Source organism: Oncorhynchus mykiss, chromosome 11 (genome assembly GCF_057628025.1).
Source record: "Oncorhynchus mykiss isolate SJ-2025 chromosome 11, ASM5762802v1, whole genome shotgun sequence".
NCBI classification, from domain to species: domain Eukaryota; kingdom Metazoa; phylum Chordata; class Actinopteri; order Salmoniformes; family Salmonidae; genus Oncorhynchus; species Oncorhynchus mykiss.
The window spans coordinates 52419497-52439194 of record NC_143032.1 but is presented as its reverse complement, the minus strand read 5'-3'; the positions used below and the strand labels follow the sequence as shown (position 1 = coordinate 52439194).

At 43.5% G+C, this 19698-nt stretch overlaps 1 protein-coding gene and 1 pseudogene across 9 annotated transcripts; both read right to left on the bottom strand.

The window, feature by feature from the left end:
- Positions 1-621: 621 nt before the first annotated feature.
- On the bottom strand, positions 622-2226 carry LOC149979618 (uncharacterized; annotated as a pseudogene). Its single transcript, XR_016484282.1, has 4 exons — positions 2030-2226; positions 1755-1830; positions 1407-1581; positions 622-1095 (listed from the first exon to the last, which is right to left on the bottom strand). The product of XR_016484282.1 is annotated as an uncharacterized LOC149979618 (transcript).
- An 811-nt stretch (positions 2227-3037) lies between these two features.
- On the bottom strand, positions 3038-18754 carry LOC110535853 (FK506-binding protein 15). 8 transcript variants are annotated; one of them, XR_016484541.1, is made up of 29 exons: positions 18469-18754; positions 15554-15657; positions 15370-15448; positions 15174-15243; positions 14971-15045; positions 14764-14862; positions 14509-14658; positions 14317-14385; positions 14028-14171; positions 13769-13920; positions 13630-13678; positions 10998-11114; positions 10833-10908; positions 10512-10615; positions 10156-10356; positions 9975-10073; positions 9785-9879; positions 9614-9716; positions 8634-8805; positions 8369-8505; positions 7969-8124; positions 6428-6492; positions 6116-6268; positions 5792-5884; positions 5583-5711; positions 4990-5097; positions 4283-4872; positions 4003-4105; positions 3038-3723 (listed from the first exon to the last, which is right to left on the bottom strand). XR_016484541.1 is itself a non-coding variant. In XM_021621184.3 (28 exons), the coding sequence occupies exons 1-28, from the start codon at positions 18516-18518 to the stop codon at positions 3643-3645; spliced, it is 3558 nt and encodes a 1185-aa protein (XP_021476859.3). In that variant the 5' UTR covers positions 18519-18754; the 3' UTR covers positions 3038-3642. The 8 variants fall into 8 exon arrangements, 5 of the variants coding, with proteins under 5 accessions (XP_021476859.3, XP_021476860.3, XP_036791577.2 ...); XR_016484543.1 differs by having other exon boundaries at positions 18465-18665; XR_016484542.1 differs by lacking the exon at positions 4003-4105.
- Positions 18755-19698: the final 944 nt, after the last annotated feature.

Here is a 19698-nt window from a genome sequence, read left to right as displayed (position 1 = left end):
TGTTTCCTTTTCTTCTATTATTCTCAAACAAAACATGGGTTACCAGAATTACCTTATTCAAGTGGAACACTACAAACATTTGTTTATTTTCATTGACTAAACTAAATCCTATGACATAGCAGTTCCTCTCCTCGTTACACACACCAACAGGACATTACGATAGACAAGTGTTGTCCACAAGAAGCATACATCCTAGACAGTATATTTTGAAAACATTCAGTTAAGTTGACATTCTGTAATTAATTTGTTTATGAACAGCTGTAACAAAAAAACAAAAAAAATCTTACATTCTTCCTAAAGCATGGATAATCAAGGAAGTACGTGACCACTGACCACTCTCTACATGAGATGTTGGAAAACAGAAAATAAACAGTTATAAAACTAGGCAGAAAAGCTCACTGTAATAGGAGCTATCAGGGCCCGCATCTTCAGAACCAATGCCCAGTTTCACTCTCCCGTGACTCTCCCTCATTGCTAGACATGTGGAGCCAAATCAGGGTTTTTCCCATCTCTCAACAAGCCTGATGAATAAGAACTGAGAGGCAGCAGCAGGTTTCACGCCTGTTAGTTACATGTACTCTACGCATTCCATTGCACTCAGAGAGCAATGGAGACACCCCTTTTAATGACCAGTCAGATCATAGGTCAGCCATACTTCGAGATACAAAAGAATGCCATGGGGCAGTACTATGACAGTATGAGTGACCTTGCTGTCCAGTTTGTATGTTGAGCGATCCTGCTGGGTGTGTCACCTCAGCACCCTCTCCCTAACACTGTGGAACACCAGAGGCTTGTTCCTGAGGAGGTAAGCACTGGGGACCCTGGGTGTTGGGGGGGGGGGCATGTTTGGGCCTGGGTCTGGGCCTCTGGGCTAGCCTACAATGACAGGAGCTCCTGGTTCTGGGCCTGGGCCCTACCAGCATCCTCCTCCACCCTCTGGGGGTCAGTGTGAGGCTTGGCCAGGACAAGGTCTTTTGGGTGGACAGCTTGCTGTGCCACTAGGGAGCCCAACCCATGCTCACTTCTCAGCTGTGACGTCAATGGTGTCAGCTGGAACAGCACCCTCTTCCACACATTCTTGGACTTCTTTCTGTTCTATAACACACAATAGAGATGAGTAAATGTAACTGGTAAACAATGTGTTTTCATTGACAATAATGTAATACAAAGATAAATAACCTGCCACATACAATTTATGAAACCAGTGAATATATGGTACTCACCACTTTGGAGGTTTTTCAGGACAGAAGGCAAATGAGCTCCTTGACAGTTTAGGCATGTGTACAAAAAGGCAAGTTGACACAAATCTGCATATCTGCCAAGTTTAATGCCTAAAAAGAAGGTTACGTTGTAAGCAAACAATACAATCTAAGGTCTAGGGCTATAACATAAAAAGTACAACATTAAGTGACTGATATGACGAAAAATAAAGATAAAATCCACATCAAATACAATAAATCATGTGACCTATTTTGGGCGTGGCTCTGAAGGATGTGTTGGGGATTGGGGATCCACATCAATAGGGAGCCAGAGTCCCATGATGCACTGGAGCAGCTGGCCAAAAGATTGATCTGGGCTGAGCTGCAATAACAGCCACAACAGACATTACACAGCATCAGCTCTACTACAATCAACATTACTCACCATCGAAAAGAATAGTCTACAAAAAAAATACAACTTTGGTTTTCAAAGGGTGTAAGACAAAATCAACAAGTCTTGCATCTGACATTAGGCTTACTATCTGCTAGTGTAACTGACCAACCTTGACTCCCTTGTGTTGCTTGTCACTAGGATTATGGTCAACAGAGTTGAACCCTGGAAAGTGGAGATCTGCACTGCAAAGAATGAGAGTTGTAATTGCTGCAATGTAGACCCTTATGCAAATCTATTGGTCAAACTCTTAAACATATTCAACTAAAATGTAGGACTCAATTTTGGGGGGTGTTTTCTGTTGCAGTATACTGGATGGCCAATGGCAATATACTTACTATATTGAATTGTATTAGGCTATAACTCTGTTCTGGCTCACCTCTCCAACCTTTAGTTGTGCTCCCTCTGGTGGACTTGTGACTGGCTGGAGGGAAGAGTTTGAAAAGCATCTGTGGCAAAATTCTCGTCTTTTAGAGCAACTTCACTTTAGGGATCTTTCGGCCTTCATTCCACTCTGATACATTAGCCACACTAAGGGTGGTTAATGTATCAAGGCTGACCATAGACTACACTTGAGAGAATGAATGAGTGCAATCATTTAGTCCTGTACATGTGCTACACACTAGCTATTTCCAGTGTCCATGCTAGCATAACACGTTAGCATTCCCAATACATTGGTTCAATCTAAGTAGTGTGCTATTATGTAGATTAGAGACTACTTTTTTGGCGAAGCCCCATTCTTCTCGTTCATTGGAAGGAAACAAATTCAAAACATCCAGAGAAGCTTACAGTAGCTATCTAGGCCAGCCACTTCTACAGTAGCTATCTAGGCCAGCAACTTCTACAGTAACTCTGCTGATATTTATGGAGCAAAAAACATCCCAGTGCAACGCATACGTACCTCATGGGAGGGCAAGCCAGACAAGTAAATGGAATAGGCTAAGAAAAATCTATGTAAGAGCTAGCTAAACAACTTTGTTAGCCAGAACGCTAGCTACCCAATAGCTACCTTTCAGAACTTGCGTTACCAAGCAACGGCGAGAGACTAGTTATTCTCCAGCTGCTGGTCAAAGTTGTTTTTACACCCACCCCCATCCTGTCTCGGAGGTTGCCATGCAAGGCTCTCCATACTCATGACATTACTCATCTTGGGCATACTTCTTGATGATATGGTGTTATGTAAAATGTCTATCAACACCAAATTCTGATCCAGTTTTTTTGTCAATGTGTTTTTAAATTTTTTGAATTGCAAGTATCAGTATTCAATTTAGCAAGTTATTGGTTTGATTCTGGATGTCATCACCAAAATGTTCCAGAAATCACACTAGTGCAATATCTTAACGAAATACAAGAAAAGGTCAAGTTGGAAAGGAAACAACAATAGATGTCCATGTACTCTATGCATTTTATTTTCTGGAACGAATATTGGTTAGCAAAAATGTGTAAAAGTTAGAAGTTCTTGAAGAAGCAAGCCCTCTTATCATTTAGCACATAATACATGACCGCCTTGAAACCCTTGAAAACAAAATTACAGACAATCAAACACGACAGGGAAAACAAGCTAAATCATCACCAAAATTATGTTAATTTAAGGCCTAATGAAGTCAACAAATTACAGGACTAACAGATCGATTGATTACTGGGGGGGGGGGGGGGGGGGGGGGTCTGTTGGAAACCACCTTTAATCAATACTTAATTGATTAAAGGTGGTTTCCAGGCAGCAGCAGTCAGGTCCGACCAAAAGATCAACACTGCACAGGTCTCTAACCACAGTGTTCAGAGCAGTCAGACAGCACATCCGTCTCACTCACTTGAGTTGTCTTATCTGAGACAGAGACGGAGTTCACCACGTCCCTTCCATGTACAGAGACGGAGTTCACCACGTCCCTTCCATGTAGTCCCTTTTAGGACAGTGGAAATGATATCTCTAGAGGGCCTGTCCCTCCATCTGGACTTTAAGACTCATAAGACTTCCATCCCTCCAGTTGTTGCTCATCCCAGCCAGTCAAGATCATCATCTTCATCCTCTTCGTCGCCAAACAGAGGGGCTGGTGGAGGTTGCCCCTTCAAGCTCTGAGAAAACATGGGGAAAGTATATCAAATGTGAGTTGTGTTCAGTAATTCTCTGCTGACCACAAAACACTGTTCAGAAATAAATGAAGTTCCTGTCATAGACTTAACAGTAAAGAATGCCACTGAATTCGATCCCAAAACCATCTTTGTGTTACCTGCTGTACTATTCAGAGTAAGCCACAAAACAGATAAACATAGGCTCCACTGACAAACAGGGGGAACAGAAGCAGTGTGTAGACATCTGAGAGAACTGGTGTGGCCCTAGAGATCCTTCCTCACCAGCTCATCATCATCCTCCTCCTCAGTGGGTGGGGGTTTGGTTGGGGCTGTGCTCAGGAAAAATGTATCCTTCCCATTTTCCTCTCCTACTCCCTCAGTCAGACTGAGAGAATAGTAAAACACGAGTGAGAATGGACACAGAAGGGGGGGGAGAGAGAGAGAAATAGATAGATGCAGGAATTCATGCATATTAGTAAGGGACTAATTATGAACGTGGTTGGGTATAACGGAGCCTTATCTAAGTTTAATTTTAGTTCACTGGTCTCTCTATAGAACTCACCTTGTTACTTTCCCAGGACTATCATACAGGGGGCTTGGTGGAGGTGGAAGCTGGGTTTGAGGACCTGTGGCTTTGGAGCTAGTTCTTTTCAGTTCACCCAGGGGACACTCAATAGTCCCACTCACTTTCTTCACCTCCGGGCTACTTATGCCACCTTCGGACTGAGTTTTCTGTCCTCTCTCAGAGGGCAGATTCTCCTCAAGGTTTATGCCAGTGGGTTCAGAAGGCTCTGTGGTGAGCTCTCCCTGTGGTTGGGGAGATGGTGGTTGTGGTTGGGGAGATGGTGGTTGGTGCTCTGGATCCGTGTCGATGTCTGCCTCTGGCTCCACTCGAGTCAGTTTCTTCGTCTCTGGTACTGCCTCAAGCTGAGCCCTCTCCTGCACATCTCTGGGGTCTCCCTCCCTCTGCACAGAGGACTCACTAAGGTGCTCAGGCTCAGTCCTCTGCTCCTCCTCTTCTTCCTTTCCATTCACATGAGCATCCTGAGCTGGTCTCTCCTCTCTATGCCTCACATCACTGTCCACCTCCTCTTCTTCCCTCAGATGGGATGAACGTCTCTCGGTACCATTGAGCAGTTGCAAGGTAACACTCTGTAAAGGGACAAAGACCAACATTAATTCACCCACATCCTTTTCAGTCCATCTTCATTGTGAATAACACGTTATTGAGACAACCGTTTTGGTCATTGTCCTGAAGAGATGCTGTACCTTTATGGTGTTGACGATTACACCGAGCACAGTGCTGCCTGTGTAAGTCTCGTGTAGGTCAAACTCCCCCCTCAGAGAGTGAAACACTCCATTCATTACACGCTTCACCTGCCAGGAAAACATGGCCAGGGTCAAAACATGAAATACAGTTTGATTGATTGATTGATTTTTGTGTCGTACACCAATTAGTGCGGAGCCCGTATGGGCTTATAAAACACTAAGTATGTGTGAACAAAACACACATTTTTCAATGCATAACAAAGTACAGCTTTCACCTTGTCACATTATACACTTCTTCTCCCCAAGGATTTGAAAATAAATTGGGCAATGTCAAACTCCCATTCTGAAATAGAATACTAGCCTGTGTTCATCATGTAGCCAGAACACTTCAAGGCGAGTATTTATTGAAATGTATTTATTTATTTATTTTATTGACCTTTAAGTTCAGACTGACATACATTTTTATAAAATAGAACTACAGCCCTGAACTGTATGTTCCAAGTTTTGGTTTAAACCAAATATCTACTGCCCAATTTTCCAGGTAAGAAAGACACAGCTGTCTGAAAGAAAACATGGCTCTGTGTCTCCCTCACCTCCCCTGAAGTGTCCTGTCCTGCACTGTCCGCTTGGCCCCCTTGCTCTGCCAGCCTCCTTTCCAGCTCAGCCACTCGCCCCTCCAGCTTCTGTCTCACAGCTGACCACTGCTCCTCCAGGCCTGAATACTGAGAGAACAAGAGAAAGACGTCATAACATTAAGGAGAGTTAGAAATAGCATTAGCAGCTAACACAACCAGATCAATACCTTTTCTTGTAGGACCTGCTGCTCTTCGTCCTGTCCCTGCTGCTGCAACAAGCACTGCTCCTCTGAGTCCCTGGACTGCTTCAGAGCTGAAAACTGTTCGAATGAAAGAGAGCCCGTTAGGGTTCCGCACCACTACTCACAGATTAAGCTACAGAATAAATAATTTCACAGCCTTGTACTTATGTCGTTCCCATTGTTGTAGAACAACAGTAACAAATCCCCCTTAGCCACACATTATAAAACGATGTATGAACTCAGGAGTCCAAAGTGGCGTCGTGAGAGAGAAAGTTTTGTGTACGGTATAATATGGGTTAGGCTGTTGACCTTTTCCTGTAGCTGGGTCAGTCTCTGCTCCAGTATGTCTCTTTGCTCTGCCAGTTCGGCCATCTCACGCCCCTGCTGCTCATTGGCCGAGGCCAACGCCCGCTCACACTTCCCCTTCCACTCCTCCTCCAGCTCTGCTTGCAGTTGGGCTAGCTGGAACACACATGCGAAAAAAATACAGGCACGCACACGCAGTCAGGCACACACACAAAATGACTCTTCATAGACTAAAAACGTATCCAAAAGGAGATTTAGCTGTGTAAATATTTATCTATCCCTCCCGATAGACGATACACATACACCAGTGTTTACCCTAGGATTTTTTTCAGCAGCGGTGGCCAAGTTAGTGTAGGGGGGGTGGGAGTGTTGTGATGGAGCTGAAAATAAAGTAAAAAATGCCAGTTATAAAGCTCATTTCCTGCAATGGGGCTGAGAGAAAATGTGCAGTTTTAAAACAATTGACCAGTGCAAATCTCTTTAAAAAGTTCATATTCTGTTAACTTATACCCCCCCAAAAAAATGTGGGAAGGAAAACTATTTCGCTCCTATTGTAAGTAATTATTGGTCATTTTTCATAAGAATCTGGAAAAACTGAACAATTACTTTCAAGCAAATTTTCTGCAATTCTACACAGTTAGCCATGGCTTGTGCCGTGTTCTTATACTATCTAAGTGACTCAAACATTATAATGAAATCAATATTGTAGATTATATTGTAGATTCTCCCTGTGTAAGAACATTTCCATCCAACCATTTCATGTAGATGAATTTACCTGAGGCATGAAAAAAGGAATGACCGGGCTGATTGCAACATGAAACGCCAGTACAACTGTAGAAATGCTGACAATTTGTTCGTTCTACATGGCGGGATCTTTTTGTGTCTGTAAAATGTATTATGTTAGAAATGGCGGTGGAAACTCCTTAATGCGCAAATATTGATATCATAGCTATCAGATCGAAGTAAACTTGGGAGTCACATGATTTGTTGTGTGGTCCTCCCATTACGACCCAGGAAAGCCTGCAGTTTATTAGGTTACAGATAAAATAGGTTCTGATGAACTTCACAGGGTGGTGAACGTGCACGGTGATGAGCTTGATGCTCCCTTCCATTAAATATTGAGGGTGTTATTCTGGTGACATGACGATCGATGCTTAGCTTCCGTTTGACAAATACTATTGCTCATATCCATAATAATCTCATAATGTAGGTAGCCTACCCGCAATGTATCTGTGAGCTGTTGGTTAGGCTAGAGGGCACGTGCCAAGACCAGTGTGGACCAGCAATATAACGCAACAGTTTTTGTGACAAACTCATCAGTAGAGTTGAAAATGTGATGAAACCCATTTAACTTGTATTTTTAATTCGGTACATGGGAATTTCTTTTATGTGCACTACGTCATCACACAGCCTTTTATTTGCAGAAAGTCATTTTGATGGAAACATCTCTAGTGGGAAAATGCAGATTTTAGAATATTCACATGAAAATCTGTCGCAAATTAGATAGAAACCTAGTTAAGGTCTAGTTTTTACTCTGGTGGCTGTTAGTTCTCAAAGATGATCTTAAAAAATATAGATCCATTATCTTTTCTACATAATTTATATCTGGTTTTAGTTGTTTAACTTTAAACTGAAAATGTTTTACCATCCCCCCAAAATAATAATACATACAATTTATATATAAATATATATAATAAATAAATAAATAAATATAATAAATATACACACACATATAAATACATAAATACATACCACACACACATAAAAATGTACATCATATTTTTGGGAGTGGCGGCCACGATTTAATAGTGGAGCCCGCCGCTGCTGATTAATATAGGGGAAACACTGTACAATACCTGTTCTGAGGCTGCCTGGCCAGTGCTGGTCCTGGCCTTGCGGAGCTGTGTCCTCAGACTTTCCATGTCCTGCTGGCTGCTCCTCCTCAGCTCCTCCATCTCCTCATCACACCGTTGCCTCTCTGCCTGCCACTTCCTCTTCCTGTCCGACACCATCTGAGAAGGATGATGATACCCTTAGACACCGATCTAACGTCAGTTTTAGGCCCTTCTCCAACTCTGGTCAAGGTTTAGGAGTGAAGAGAGCTGAACTGAGATCTGTACGCTGATCCTAGATCTTTGCCTCTGGGCAATTTCTACCATGCACGTCTGAGAGGAGGCCCACGCACACTGACGTAAGCATTGGTGCCCAAATCTAAAAGATAAACCAACAAGAACATTTACTGTGTGCCATACTCACTCGTTCCATACTGTCTTTGTCAGCCTTCAGGTCCTGCAGCTCCTCCTCCATGTTGTTCACCCGGAGAGCCATCCCTTTGCGTTTCTGCTTCTCTGTGCGGTACTGAGCCTGGCCTCTCTCTGCAGTCTCCTTCAGCTCTACACACACACACACACACACACACCTTTAGTGACACTTCCTCCATCCTACACCAAGATGAACACACTCTCGCTGACACCTGTCTAACCTCTTTAAATAAAACACATTGTGTAACAGTAGTGTATACCTTCCAGTTGGGTCTCTAAGGAGGAGATGCGTGTGCAGTGTGTGTCGCCATCCTGCAGGGCAGAGGTCAGTTTGTTCTGCAGCTCTGCAGCCCTCTGCTGGTGAGACGTGGCCTCCTGCTGCAGCTGGGACACCCGTGATGTGCACGTGGCCAGCTCCTCTGTCAGACGTACCTGAGGGATAGAGACAAGCACTGATAGTCACCAGTGTTGTCTGTCTATACAATACACAGCCCAGTGACAGGCTGGTGTCCCAATAACCTCAAATTTGCTTATTTTCCTCATCTTCTTTCCTTTATGATCACTAATCTGACTGGAAGCAAAGCAACATGGTGGGAACTGTCCGTTTCTAGACATTTTTTTCCCAGTGGTCATGAACGAAAGGCGACGAGGAAAGGAGGCCATCTCACATTTTTGGGATACAGCCATAGAGAGTGAGTTGACAGTGGTGGTGATTGGCGAGACATGATGATGAGTGAGAGACAGAGTTAACATGGACTCTAACAGCATGACCCCGTGGGAAGAAGATTAAGATGACTGATAATGAGGGAAGGGTTGAATAAAAATGAAATAAATGAAAAGTTAGTGAAAAGGGGGATGGGGAAGATGACGAGTGGAGGGAGGTAGAGAGTGAGCAAACAGGCTCACCTGGCCCAAGCCCAGGTCCTGAGGCAGAGCATGCTGGAAAGAGTGAAGGACTAAAAGGTCCTGAGACTAACACCGCAGGACAAACAGCCAGGAGCAGTGGATGGAGGTGAGATTCTGTTAGTCCCCAGACACACCAAAGTAAACGCCACTGAAATCCCCACAGCCATGTTAGATACTGTAATAAACCCTTTTGTCATGAGAAGAATTCCTAGAGCCATCGCTATGGGTTTAAATAATCACATCTCATACTGCCTCTGGCTGGGAGTATAAGGGAACGTTTGTTGATCCTTGCAGGGTGATAACAGTATATACAGACGTAGGGTTGGTGATCTACCTTGTCCTGCTCAGCCTGCAGCGTCCGGGCCTGGTTGTGTTCACTTGAGGACTTTAGGGAGTCATTCCTCTGCTCCATCAGCAGGTTACTCTGCTCCATGTACCTGGACGACAACAGGGAAATTCAGCAGATCAATGTCTGCCTCCTACAGCAGATCAATGTCGGTCTTACCTCTGGTTCTGGTTGATGAGCTCCCCGATCTTGCGGTTCTGCTCCTCTATACGTGAGCTCTTCTCGTACACGTCCTTCTTTAAAGATTCATTTTCCTATAAAGACAGTTACACATTTAATGATCAATAAATAAATATATAAATATAAATACATCCGAAAGCTTAAAATCCCCCCCACCCCCGGACTATACCTGAATGATTCTTTGGATGTTGTGCATAATCATGGCGGTTTCCATAGTGACACTGGGCACAGCCAATGAGTGGCCTCCTTGCCTCTGAAGGTCGTCAACCTGTCAAAACATGAGGATCGATGAGAAGTGAAAAACTGATGCCTGATAACACCAGAGAAATACCCTTCATATTACTGCTGACCTTTGAAGCCAACTGGTCCACTTTATCTGCCACTTTGCCAACAGCCAATCGGATCTCAGAGTTATGCTGCCGAGCTTCAGCCATAAGGAAGGAAGTGACCTCGCCAGTGCCTCCCATGTATGGTACTGCCTGGGTGGGGTACATCTGGCCCATTGGTTGAAGTTGAGACGGAGACATAGAGGACTGTGGGTAGGCGTAAGGCTATGAAAGAACATAACGCACTGATTTAATGACAACAGAGAATGAGGAGAGCTTCATTAGAAGGGGCGATTAGCCTTAAAGTCAATACAAAATAGCATGGAAATGAGTTACATTTTTGACAGTTGAACGATGAAGATGACATGGGTCATTCTCACCTGAAAGGCATGGGCGGAGCCTGACATCACAGGCTGCGGAGCAGCAGCTGTCATAGCAACAGGCATCAAGGCAGAGGGCGATGCCCCGTGAGGGTGAGAAAGCACTTAAGAAAAAAAAATGAATATGTACAAACTGAGAAATGTCATCCAAAGGCAGCCTCCAGGGCATCAACAAACAGACACCCTGAAAAGGAAGTTTTACAGCAGATCTCAGTCTAACAATTCAAGACATTGGTCTTAAAAAACAGTGATATTGACCTATCTATTGGTCAGCTAAACATGGAGAGTGATGGCTCCAGCAGAGGTTGTGGGAGAGCTCACCTTGCACTGGAGCTTGGGGGGCAGTGGAGATCTGTACAGGAGAAGGAGCAGCAAGACGCTCCTTCACTCTGGGGTCCTGGAGGAAGACAGCGATTCTCTCTCGAATACTTATCTCAGCTACTATACTGTAGGTGCAGCTATATGAAAATAAACCCTTCATCTCACCTCCATTTCTGAGTCGCTGGAGTCTGGCTGGGAGGAGGGCCCTGCCATGAAGGGCAGCATGGGCTGACCCATCTTGGCCATGCGAGATATCAGCTTGGCTTTGGTGGCGTCTGGATTCTGGAGCAATGGGAAGATTAAGGAATAGGTTATGCTTTATCAGGTCAGCTGTGCCTAGGGCTGTTGCGGTGACAGTATTTCTGCCACACCAGCTGTCATGAGTAAAGACCACAGTAAAATTACACGTGACCGTTGAGTCACAGCAATCTCTTGGCTCTATTGTCCCTCCATCAGGTCCTAATGACCTGGTACTCAGGGCTCTATTGTCCCGCCAACAGGTCACTAATGGCCTGGTACTCAGGGCTCTATTGTCCCTCAATCAGGTCCTAATGACCTGGTATTCAGGGCTCTATTGTTCCTCTAACCACTCTGACGTCAATGAAAATACAATCAAAAATCACATCAAAAACTTACCAAAACAGTATTGTGATTTTAAACCTCACTGTGATTGATCAGTTTGAAGAAAGAAGTTCAACAGCAGGTTGAAACAGTGTAAAACATGTCTGTTGTGGATATTGTTTCAAAGTCTAACAAGGAAATTAAGGTGATAATTAATTCAAAACACCCATATAAATATTAGAGTTTATGCATAGGCTTAGGAGTCCAAGCCCCCCAAAAAAACTGAATTAAAATAATGATTTTGCAGTTATATAATACATAGACTACCACATATTATGCATGGCAGAAAAACATGAAACAAAACTGATTTAATGTCTTTGGTACATACCGTAATTGGTAGCCTATACTCCAAAATTAAACACATTCAAGTAATCGTCTTTGGAGTGTGGACTAGAGGTCGACCGATTAATCGGAATGGTCGATTAATTGGGGCCGATTTCAAGTTTTATACCTTTATTTAACTAGGCAAGTCAGTTAAGAACACATTCTTATTTTCAATGACGGTCTAGGAACAGTGGGTTAACTTGCTCTGCAATGGCCGCGGCTTTTGTGGAGCGATGGGGAACGCTGCTTCGAGTGTGGCTGTTGTCGATGTGTTCCTGGTTCGAGCCCAGGTAGGGGCGAGGAGAGGGACGGAAGCTATACTGTTACACTGGCAATATTATAGTGCCTATAAGAACATCCAATAGGCAAAGGTATATGAAATACAAATGGTATAGAGAGAAATAGTCCTATAAATACTATATTAACTACAACCTAAAAACCTCTTACCTTGGAATATTGAAGTCTCATGTTAAAAGGAACCACCAACTTTCATATGTTCTGAGCAAGGAACTCAAACATTAGCCTTTTTTACATGGCACATATTGCACTTTTACTTCTCCAACACATTGTGTTTGCATTATTTAAACCAAATTGAACATGTTTCATTATTTATTTGAGGCTAAATAGATTTTGATTGATGTATTATATTAAAAATAAGTGTTCATTCAGTATTGTTGTAATTGTCATTATTACAAATATAAAAAATAAATAAAAATAAAAAATAAGTGTCTGATTAATCGGTATCGGCTTTTTTGGTTCCCCAACAATCGGTATCGGCGTTGAAAAATCATAATCGGTGGACTGTATCATTATGCATACTGGATGGACTGGTTACCTTATGCTACTCTCCAAAATGTCTATCCATGATTCTGGGAGAGAATGTATGGCCCTAGGCAATGCTGTTGGGTCACCGATTGTGCAGGGTGGCTTACAGTTATCCTCCAATGAGGGCATTTGTATTTGATTTTGAATAGCCTAGTAATAGGATAATTGAGGGACCCCTCTGGGTATAATTATTTACTTATACTTAAATAAATTCTTAAATAAGATTCTTTAAAGTAGCCACCCTTTGCCTTGATGGCAGCTTTGCACACACTTGGCATTCTCTCAACCAGCTTCATGAGGAATTCACCTGGAATGCATTTCAATTAACAGGTGTGCCTTGTCAGAAGTTAATTTGTGGAATTTCTTTCCTTCTTAATGAGTTTGATCCAATCAGTTGTGTTGTGACATGGTAGGGGTGGTATACAGAACATAGCCCTATTTAGTAAAAGACCAAGGCCATTTATGGCGAGAACAGCTCTAAGAAGTAAAGAGAAATGACAGTCCATCATTACTTTAAGACATGAAGGTAAGTCAATCCGGAAAGTGCCATCACAAAAACCATCAAGCGCTATGATGAAACTGGCTCACATGTGGACTGCCACAGGAAAGGAAGAACCAGAGTTACCTCTGCTGCAGAAGTTCATTAGAGTTACAAGCCTCAGAAATTTCAGCCCAACATCACCTGTTCAGAGAGACTGTGTGAATCAGGCCTTCATTGTAAAATTGCTGCAAAGAAACCACTAATAAAGGACACCAATAAGAAGAGACTTGCTTGGCCTTAGAAACACAAGCAATGGACATTAGACCAGTGGAAATCTGTCCTTGGTCTGATGAGTCCAAATTTGAGATTTTTGGATCTAACTGGAGATGCTAAACGTGTTTATGTTCATTTACAGTCAATTGCCGTGAGACCGGCAGTCTTTTGCATGACAATAACCATCTGACAAAATATTATGATTGCCAGAGCCCTAGCTGTGCGTTTTATATAAAAGTCTAATGTGACTCAGATGAGAGAGAAAGCACTCACTGTCAACTGTTCACTGATGGAATTCGACTTTGCCCGAAGTGGTGGTTCCCTGAAAAAGAGATGGGGAAAACAATCGAAAGAGGAACAAAGACAGAAAAGAGCTGGTTGCGATTGTGTTTAGATGAGCCTATGCTTTTACCCTGGTCTCCCGGGGCTTGTAGCACGGAGCAGAGTGGGACCTGCCGGGAGGTAGGGACCCAGGTTCTCCACACAGGGGACAGGTGAAGAGGCAGCAGAGTCCCGAGACCCAGCACTGGCACGGTCAGACCCACTGTCTTTCGCCAACTTCACCTGGGGACACAACAGAAGGGCATGATGATACAAAGACACTCATTAAATATTACATTTTGGCTTAGAGTTACTGGACAGTCCCATTTGCGAGATGCTGGAGGTCCTACCCGTCGTAGCTCTGCCTCAAAGATGAGTGTGCTGTCTGCTGGGATGCGGTTGGCTACTCCTTGGGAGCCATAGCCCAGACTGGGGGGGATCACCATGAGACGCCGGCCTGACTTCCTCATACCCACCATGCCCTCCTCCCAGCCCTAGCAATCAGAGAGGACAGAGGAAGCTGTGCATTCCCCATGCATGTCTGGTATGGAATGCCCCTACTATTCTTCTTTAGAACAGAAGTGTTAGCTGTGCCTAAACAACCCACATTATTCACCAATTGTACATCAATTAAATCACCTTAATCACTTTTCCAGCGCCAAGTTTCAGTCGGAGCAGCTTGTCTTTGTTCAGGTTGGAGTCAAACACCTGAAACAATAGTTGAACATTACAAGAACACTGCTGTACCACTAGCTCCCAGGGCAAAGAGGACACACAGCAATGTGCGAAGCACTAATCTCTAACGGCACAACACACACAGCCATATCTTACCTGTCCGACGGCATGGTTCTGTAGGAGCCAGCCTGTGTATGTCATCTCCAGGGAGTCTCCAGTCTCAACTCCCTGCCCCTCCCCTAGTGTCAGGTCCTGCACCACCACCATATCTAAGGAGGGGGCGCTGTTTACTTTTGCCAAACACACCTAAATTAAAGAAGCAGCCAATTTAAATCACTTTTATACCAGTCTACATTAAAATAAATTCTGCACAAAGCAATTAAACATGACCTAAGCTCAGCTGTCCATCACCTCTTTACAAAAGTCTACAGCAGCCTTCTCTGTGTCAAACATCAGGGACCAGTTCTGGCGCTGGTCATCATAAAAAGTGCAGTAGTTGTTGGGCTGAACCTGCAGGAGACAACGGGAGAGAGCGAGATTCTTTTAGAGAAGCTTACTGGCTCTCTTTTCACCTGCTCAGCTTCCTCTGACAACTTTTTTGGTTTGTTTTAAACTCACCGTAAAGATGAAGCCAACATGAATCTTGGCCGCAGTCACTTGTTTCTGCTGACTGATGTAAAGCAAGAGTTTGTACTACGAGAAAACAGACAGGGAACTTGTAGATCAATGGTAGCAAACTTGCATGATGATAAGCATTTTCAAAGCGATAGAAATCTTATGAAAATTGACCGTTTTCAATAAAAGCACAACTCTGGTCTCACCTCTTTTGTTGTTTGGTTACCCAGGACTGCAGCTCCCAGCTTTCCTTGTTTCTGATACTGCCCGTTAAGACTAAACAGAAAGATGCACCGTCAGTTGTGGATTAAGTCAAAACCAATGAATGGGCCTAATGATGTCACAGGATCCACGGGGTGGTATTTCTAGTCAGTTTACAGTGTACAGTTTAAAGATACTCACTATTTGAAAGCATGGATAGCTGTAGCCAATAGTACTGCAGGAGCACCCGGAGGGAACGCAGGTTTCTGGGCAGGAGGACCTGGAAATAAAACAAACATGCAGTAAACACATCTCAGGTTCACCTGAGCATATTAACCAAACTTTGGTCACATTCCCTTGCGTCGGGTTAAGTTCTGTTTTTTACCTGGATTTGAGGTCTTCCTGGGCTGTTTAGGGGCTGTATATTGAAAAGATTCATTCCCCTGACTTGCTGCTTGGTCCAGTCCAAAAAGTGATGCCAGCTTTGCACTGAAATAACACAGAGGAAGTGATATTTAGGTTATTTCTGTAAGCCTATTATCTGTGATCGGCCTATTGGTATAATGAGCTAGGTCTACTAAACCCCGCCCTCCTAAGTTCCCAAATATATTATCAAAAGACATCAATACACCATGGTATGTTCCATAAAGACAAAAACATCTCATTGAATGAAAAGCTAAAAGGTCTTGTGTTGATTGAGCAGCTGTCCTGTTTCATGGTTAATCATTTCCTGGCTCACTGTTTCTGATTTCACCGAACACAAAAAAATGCTAGTGAAAAAAAAAAGTGAACGTATATTCTGCAGAGAACAAAAGACCCATGCCCAGTTGACACAGCAACCGCACACTGTATATCAAGACCCATGCCCAGTTGACACAGCAACCGCACACTGTATATCAAGACCCATGCCCAGTTGACACAGCAACCGCACACTGTATATCAAGACCCATGCCCAGTTGACACAGCAACCGCACACTGTATATCAAGACCCATGCCCAGTTGACACAGCAACCGCACACTGTATATCAAGACCCATGCCCAGTTGACACAGCAACCGCACACTGTATATCAAGACCCATGCCCAGTTGACACAGCAACCGCACACTGTATATCAAGACCCATGCCCAGTTGACACAGCAACCGCACACTGTATATCAAGACCCATGCCCAGTTGATATACAGTGTGCGGTTGCTGTGTCAACTGGGCATGGGTCTTGATATACAGTGTGCGGTTGCTGTGTCAAGACCCATGCCCAAACAATAGAGAAACACTGCTCTTATGAGCCCTTTCCTCTGACGTATTGGGATTCAGATACCCTCAGTCTAACTGCCTCCAACAAGTCAGCATTCCGTAGTTAACACCACGATGACTTGTTAACGTTAAGCCAAGTAGCCAATTCCCACATTTAACCGGTCGTTGAATGCAACAACACAATACCATTAGTGTAGGTCATTTTATCACAGCAGCTCTTACTACGACTACACACTAGAATAGCCTATATCACGAAATTGAAACGTCGCTAACAATGTCACATTGCCATAACTGAAGCGTAAATAGAATGACCACAATAACATTTTCCCAGTCGCTATTAGAACCAGGCAACCACAAATTCAATTAATAAGACACCCCATAACCTTCCTCAACTGCTACAGACAGACCACCAGGGGCAAATTAGGCTTATGTGGTCATCATCAAGACAAAACATCAGGTTTTACTTTAACTGTTCCCTCCAGAGCAGGGCAATACTGACCCTTGGATCTCCCTCCACAGGTAGTCATTATCCCTTAGAGCAGAAGACATGGTGGACACCTCGAAGCCCGTCTGTTGCTTACGACTGGTGGTGAAGGGTAGCCCCTTTCGCCTACATGTGTAAGGCTGGCACGGGCCACCCAACACACTGTGTTTCAGTGTTCCCACCCTCAGTGATGCCCTCCACTCCTTTCCTCAATGTCTTGCTCCCCAAAGCGGTCACACATCCATGGCAGATCTGACACCATATCACTGGAAGAGCTGTGGAGTTCCGGCTCAGTCTGCAGTCCAGAGTGTGCTGAGCTGAAGGAGCAGGCAGCCCTCGCCCTACTGGCCCTAACTAGCAGCATGTGAGAGGAATTAGGAGCCACAATGCTCGCCTCCCCCCTCCTTCACTGCTTCTGGCCCAGACAAGCTTCATTCCGCCAAATCATATTAGCTGAGGGAACTATTGCCCTACTAGCCAGGAAATGTTAGAGAGCAAAACACATAGGCCGTAGTTGGCAGTTAGCCTGCATTGTACAAGTGATTTTTAGTCATCTACTTCAGAGCAGACATAGCAGGCCGATTAATCCAGCAACTAAAAACTGGGCTCGCAGCCAAAAGGGGGAAATCACAAACGACCCAAAGCGTAGGATCTAGCAACTAGAGTGACCTGCAACTGAATCAGTTGCATGAGGTACCTCCTACTGTACCTGCAAATCCCGTGCAGTACTGTGTCTCTGGGTAAGAGGTGGAGGACAAAGACTATCTCACAAGGCTCTGACTGAGGATGCGCGAGGAGTCAGACAAGGTCAAGTCACCCTTCCCATCGATTATTATTTTGCAAGGCATAGATGTGGTAAAGAGGGTCAATCGAACACGACCAAAACAATGGAATTGACTTGAAAACGCACGGGGGAAAGATCCCGAGACTCATTGCCCCCCAATAAAATAACCTACTTTTAGGCCATTGTTTATATGTGTATTTCACACTAATTTTAGGTGAAAATTAGAGAATAATGCTTGCTTAAGTAACAACATTATGGGCCTCTTACAATACTTCAATCATGACGGATTTGACGAATATCCACTTTGTTTGACCAGATTTGTTTGACTGTGCGCCAATCTGGTAAATGTCTGCGTTCCATTGACTTCTTTACAGCATCTATGCACCCGACTTGCTCAAGTAAATAGAAGGGTTGGTTTTTGAGCAACAAAAAAATACCAGCGCGCAACCACGAGGAAAACAGAGGTTGGCTTAGATGGTTGACAACATGTAATCTGTATTTCGTCTCCAATGTTTATTGAAAACAAATATATTTGCACAAGGACCACTTGTTGTCGCTCTAATACATCATTATAGTTGTTGGTTAGTTAGCTAGAGATTTTTTAGCTAGAGAATTTTTGACCATATTAACATTGACAGGAAATCAGTCAAAACACCTCAAAACAAGACATGGTATCAATAACAATGAAACAAGCTGAAACGAGAAACGATTCCCCCACATCGCAATTTCTTGTAATTCTTACTAGCAATCTGTCCAGAAAAAGAAAGGAAACTTACTCACCCTCCAGTAGGTGACAGAAAATCTCCATCCTCGTCGTCAGGGGCAAACATTATGAATGGATTTGCTATTGAGTAGCAGTTACGTTTTTCTCAAATAGTATGATGTGTCTTGGGGTGAGAACTATAATACTTATTGAGAAATAACGCTATGACTGCCACCGCTCACTGAACTTGGATCTCTTCCTGTTCAGATCAGCTGACATACCACCTGATCCATGGTGCTGTAAAATTTTCTGCTCCGGGGCAAATTGAGGCACTCTTTAAATTCCATTTCCGTTTGATACACAGCGGTAGCTTTTCCTGTAGGTCTGACTGCAGGTCCAGGGTCAGTTTATCCAAAATGGCTTTATTGGGGCATGTGCAGAGAGGAAGCGGCGAAGCGGTAATTGACCCCATTATAACGGTAATTGAAAACGGTAATTGCCCCATTGGGCTGATCTAGAGTTATTATATACCGGAAGCTCTGGTTTATCCTACCAAAAGCACCTGAATCAATCAGAAAATGACTCTCGATAAACCCAATGGGACAATTACCGTTGCAGTATACAATGATAACCACTAGAGTGAACCGTTACTCCAATTTAAACATCTCAGTATTTGCAGGTTACCCCCCCAAAAGAACAAAACTGACATTATAGACCACTAATTACGGGGGACACTGTAATTAGGATACTTGTTCCATTGAGCTACATTTGCATGTGCCAACAGGCTATTTTATTTGAGAACTATTACCAAAGGATGGGGATCAAATGTATTCTGTCCCTATAATAGCATTAGCAGGGTATATCAATGTGGTCCGTGTTTAATCAGATGCCCTTATCTGACTTTTGGCGATGATTGAAATAAAAGACAGATGTGGGGGGTGGATGGATCAGCACCTCTCCAGTGGGGCCATTTAGATAGTGGCTTTCATTAGGCCTACATTGACAAATGGTTTTCCTAAAAAATGATCTGTCATCAGGTTGAAAATAGATCTAATTTATATTACATAAACATGACCACATGTCTTGCTATTAAGGAACATTTATGTTAATACCCATGTCTTACTTCCTTGCCAACTTTATTACAAGCGATAATCTCAATATTACTGGCCTATTCCTTGGTAAAGGGGTTAGTGCAATATCATTTTTGGTCTGTCATAACATTACCGTAAATCCATGTGATTAATCATTTGGAATAATTTGATGCTTTGTTATTTGTTTTTGCATAACAAATTCATCCTACACAGAAC

Bases quoted from the DNA above. Each gene is read 5' to 3' on its own strand.
- LOC110535853 (XM_021621184.3), bottom strand. From the start codon at position 18,518: ATGTTTGCCCCTGACGACGAGGATGGAGATTTTCTGTCACCTACTGGA. The intron at 14,172-14,316 runs GTGATTTAATTG...TCTGATTGCTAG, and splicing joins GCGCTGGAAAAGTGATTAAG to GGCTGGGAGGAGGGCATGGT. The intron at 10,357-10,511 runs GTGAGAATGACC...GTTCTTTCATAG, and splicing joins GCTCCGCCCATGCCTTTCAG to CCTTACGCCTACCCACAGTC.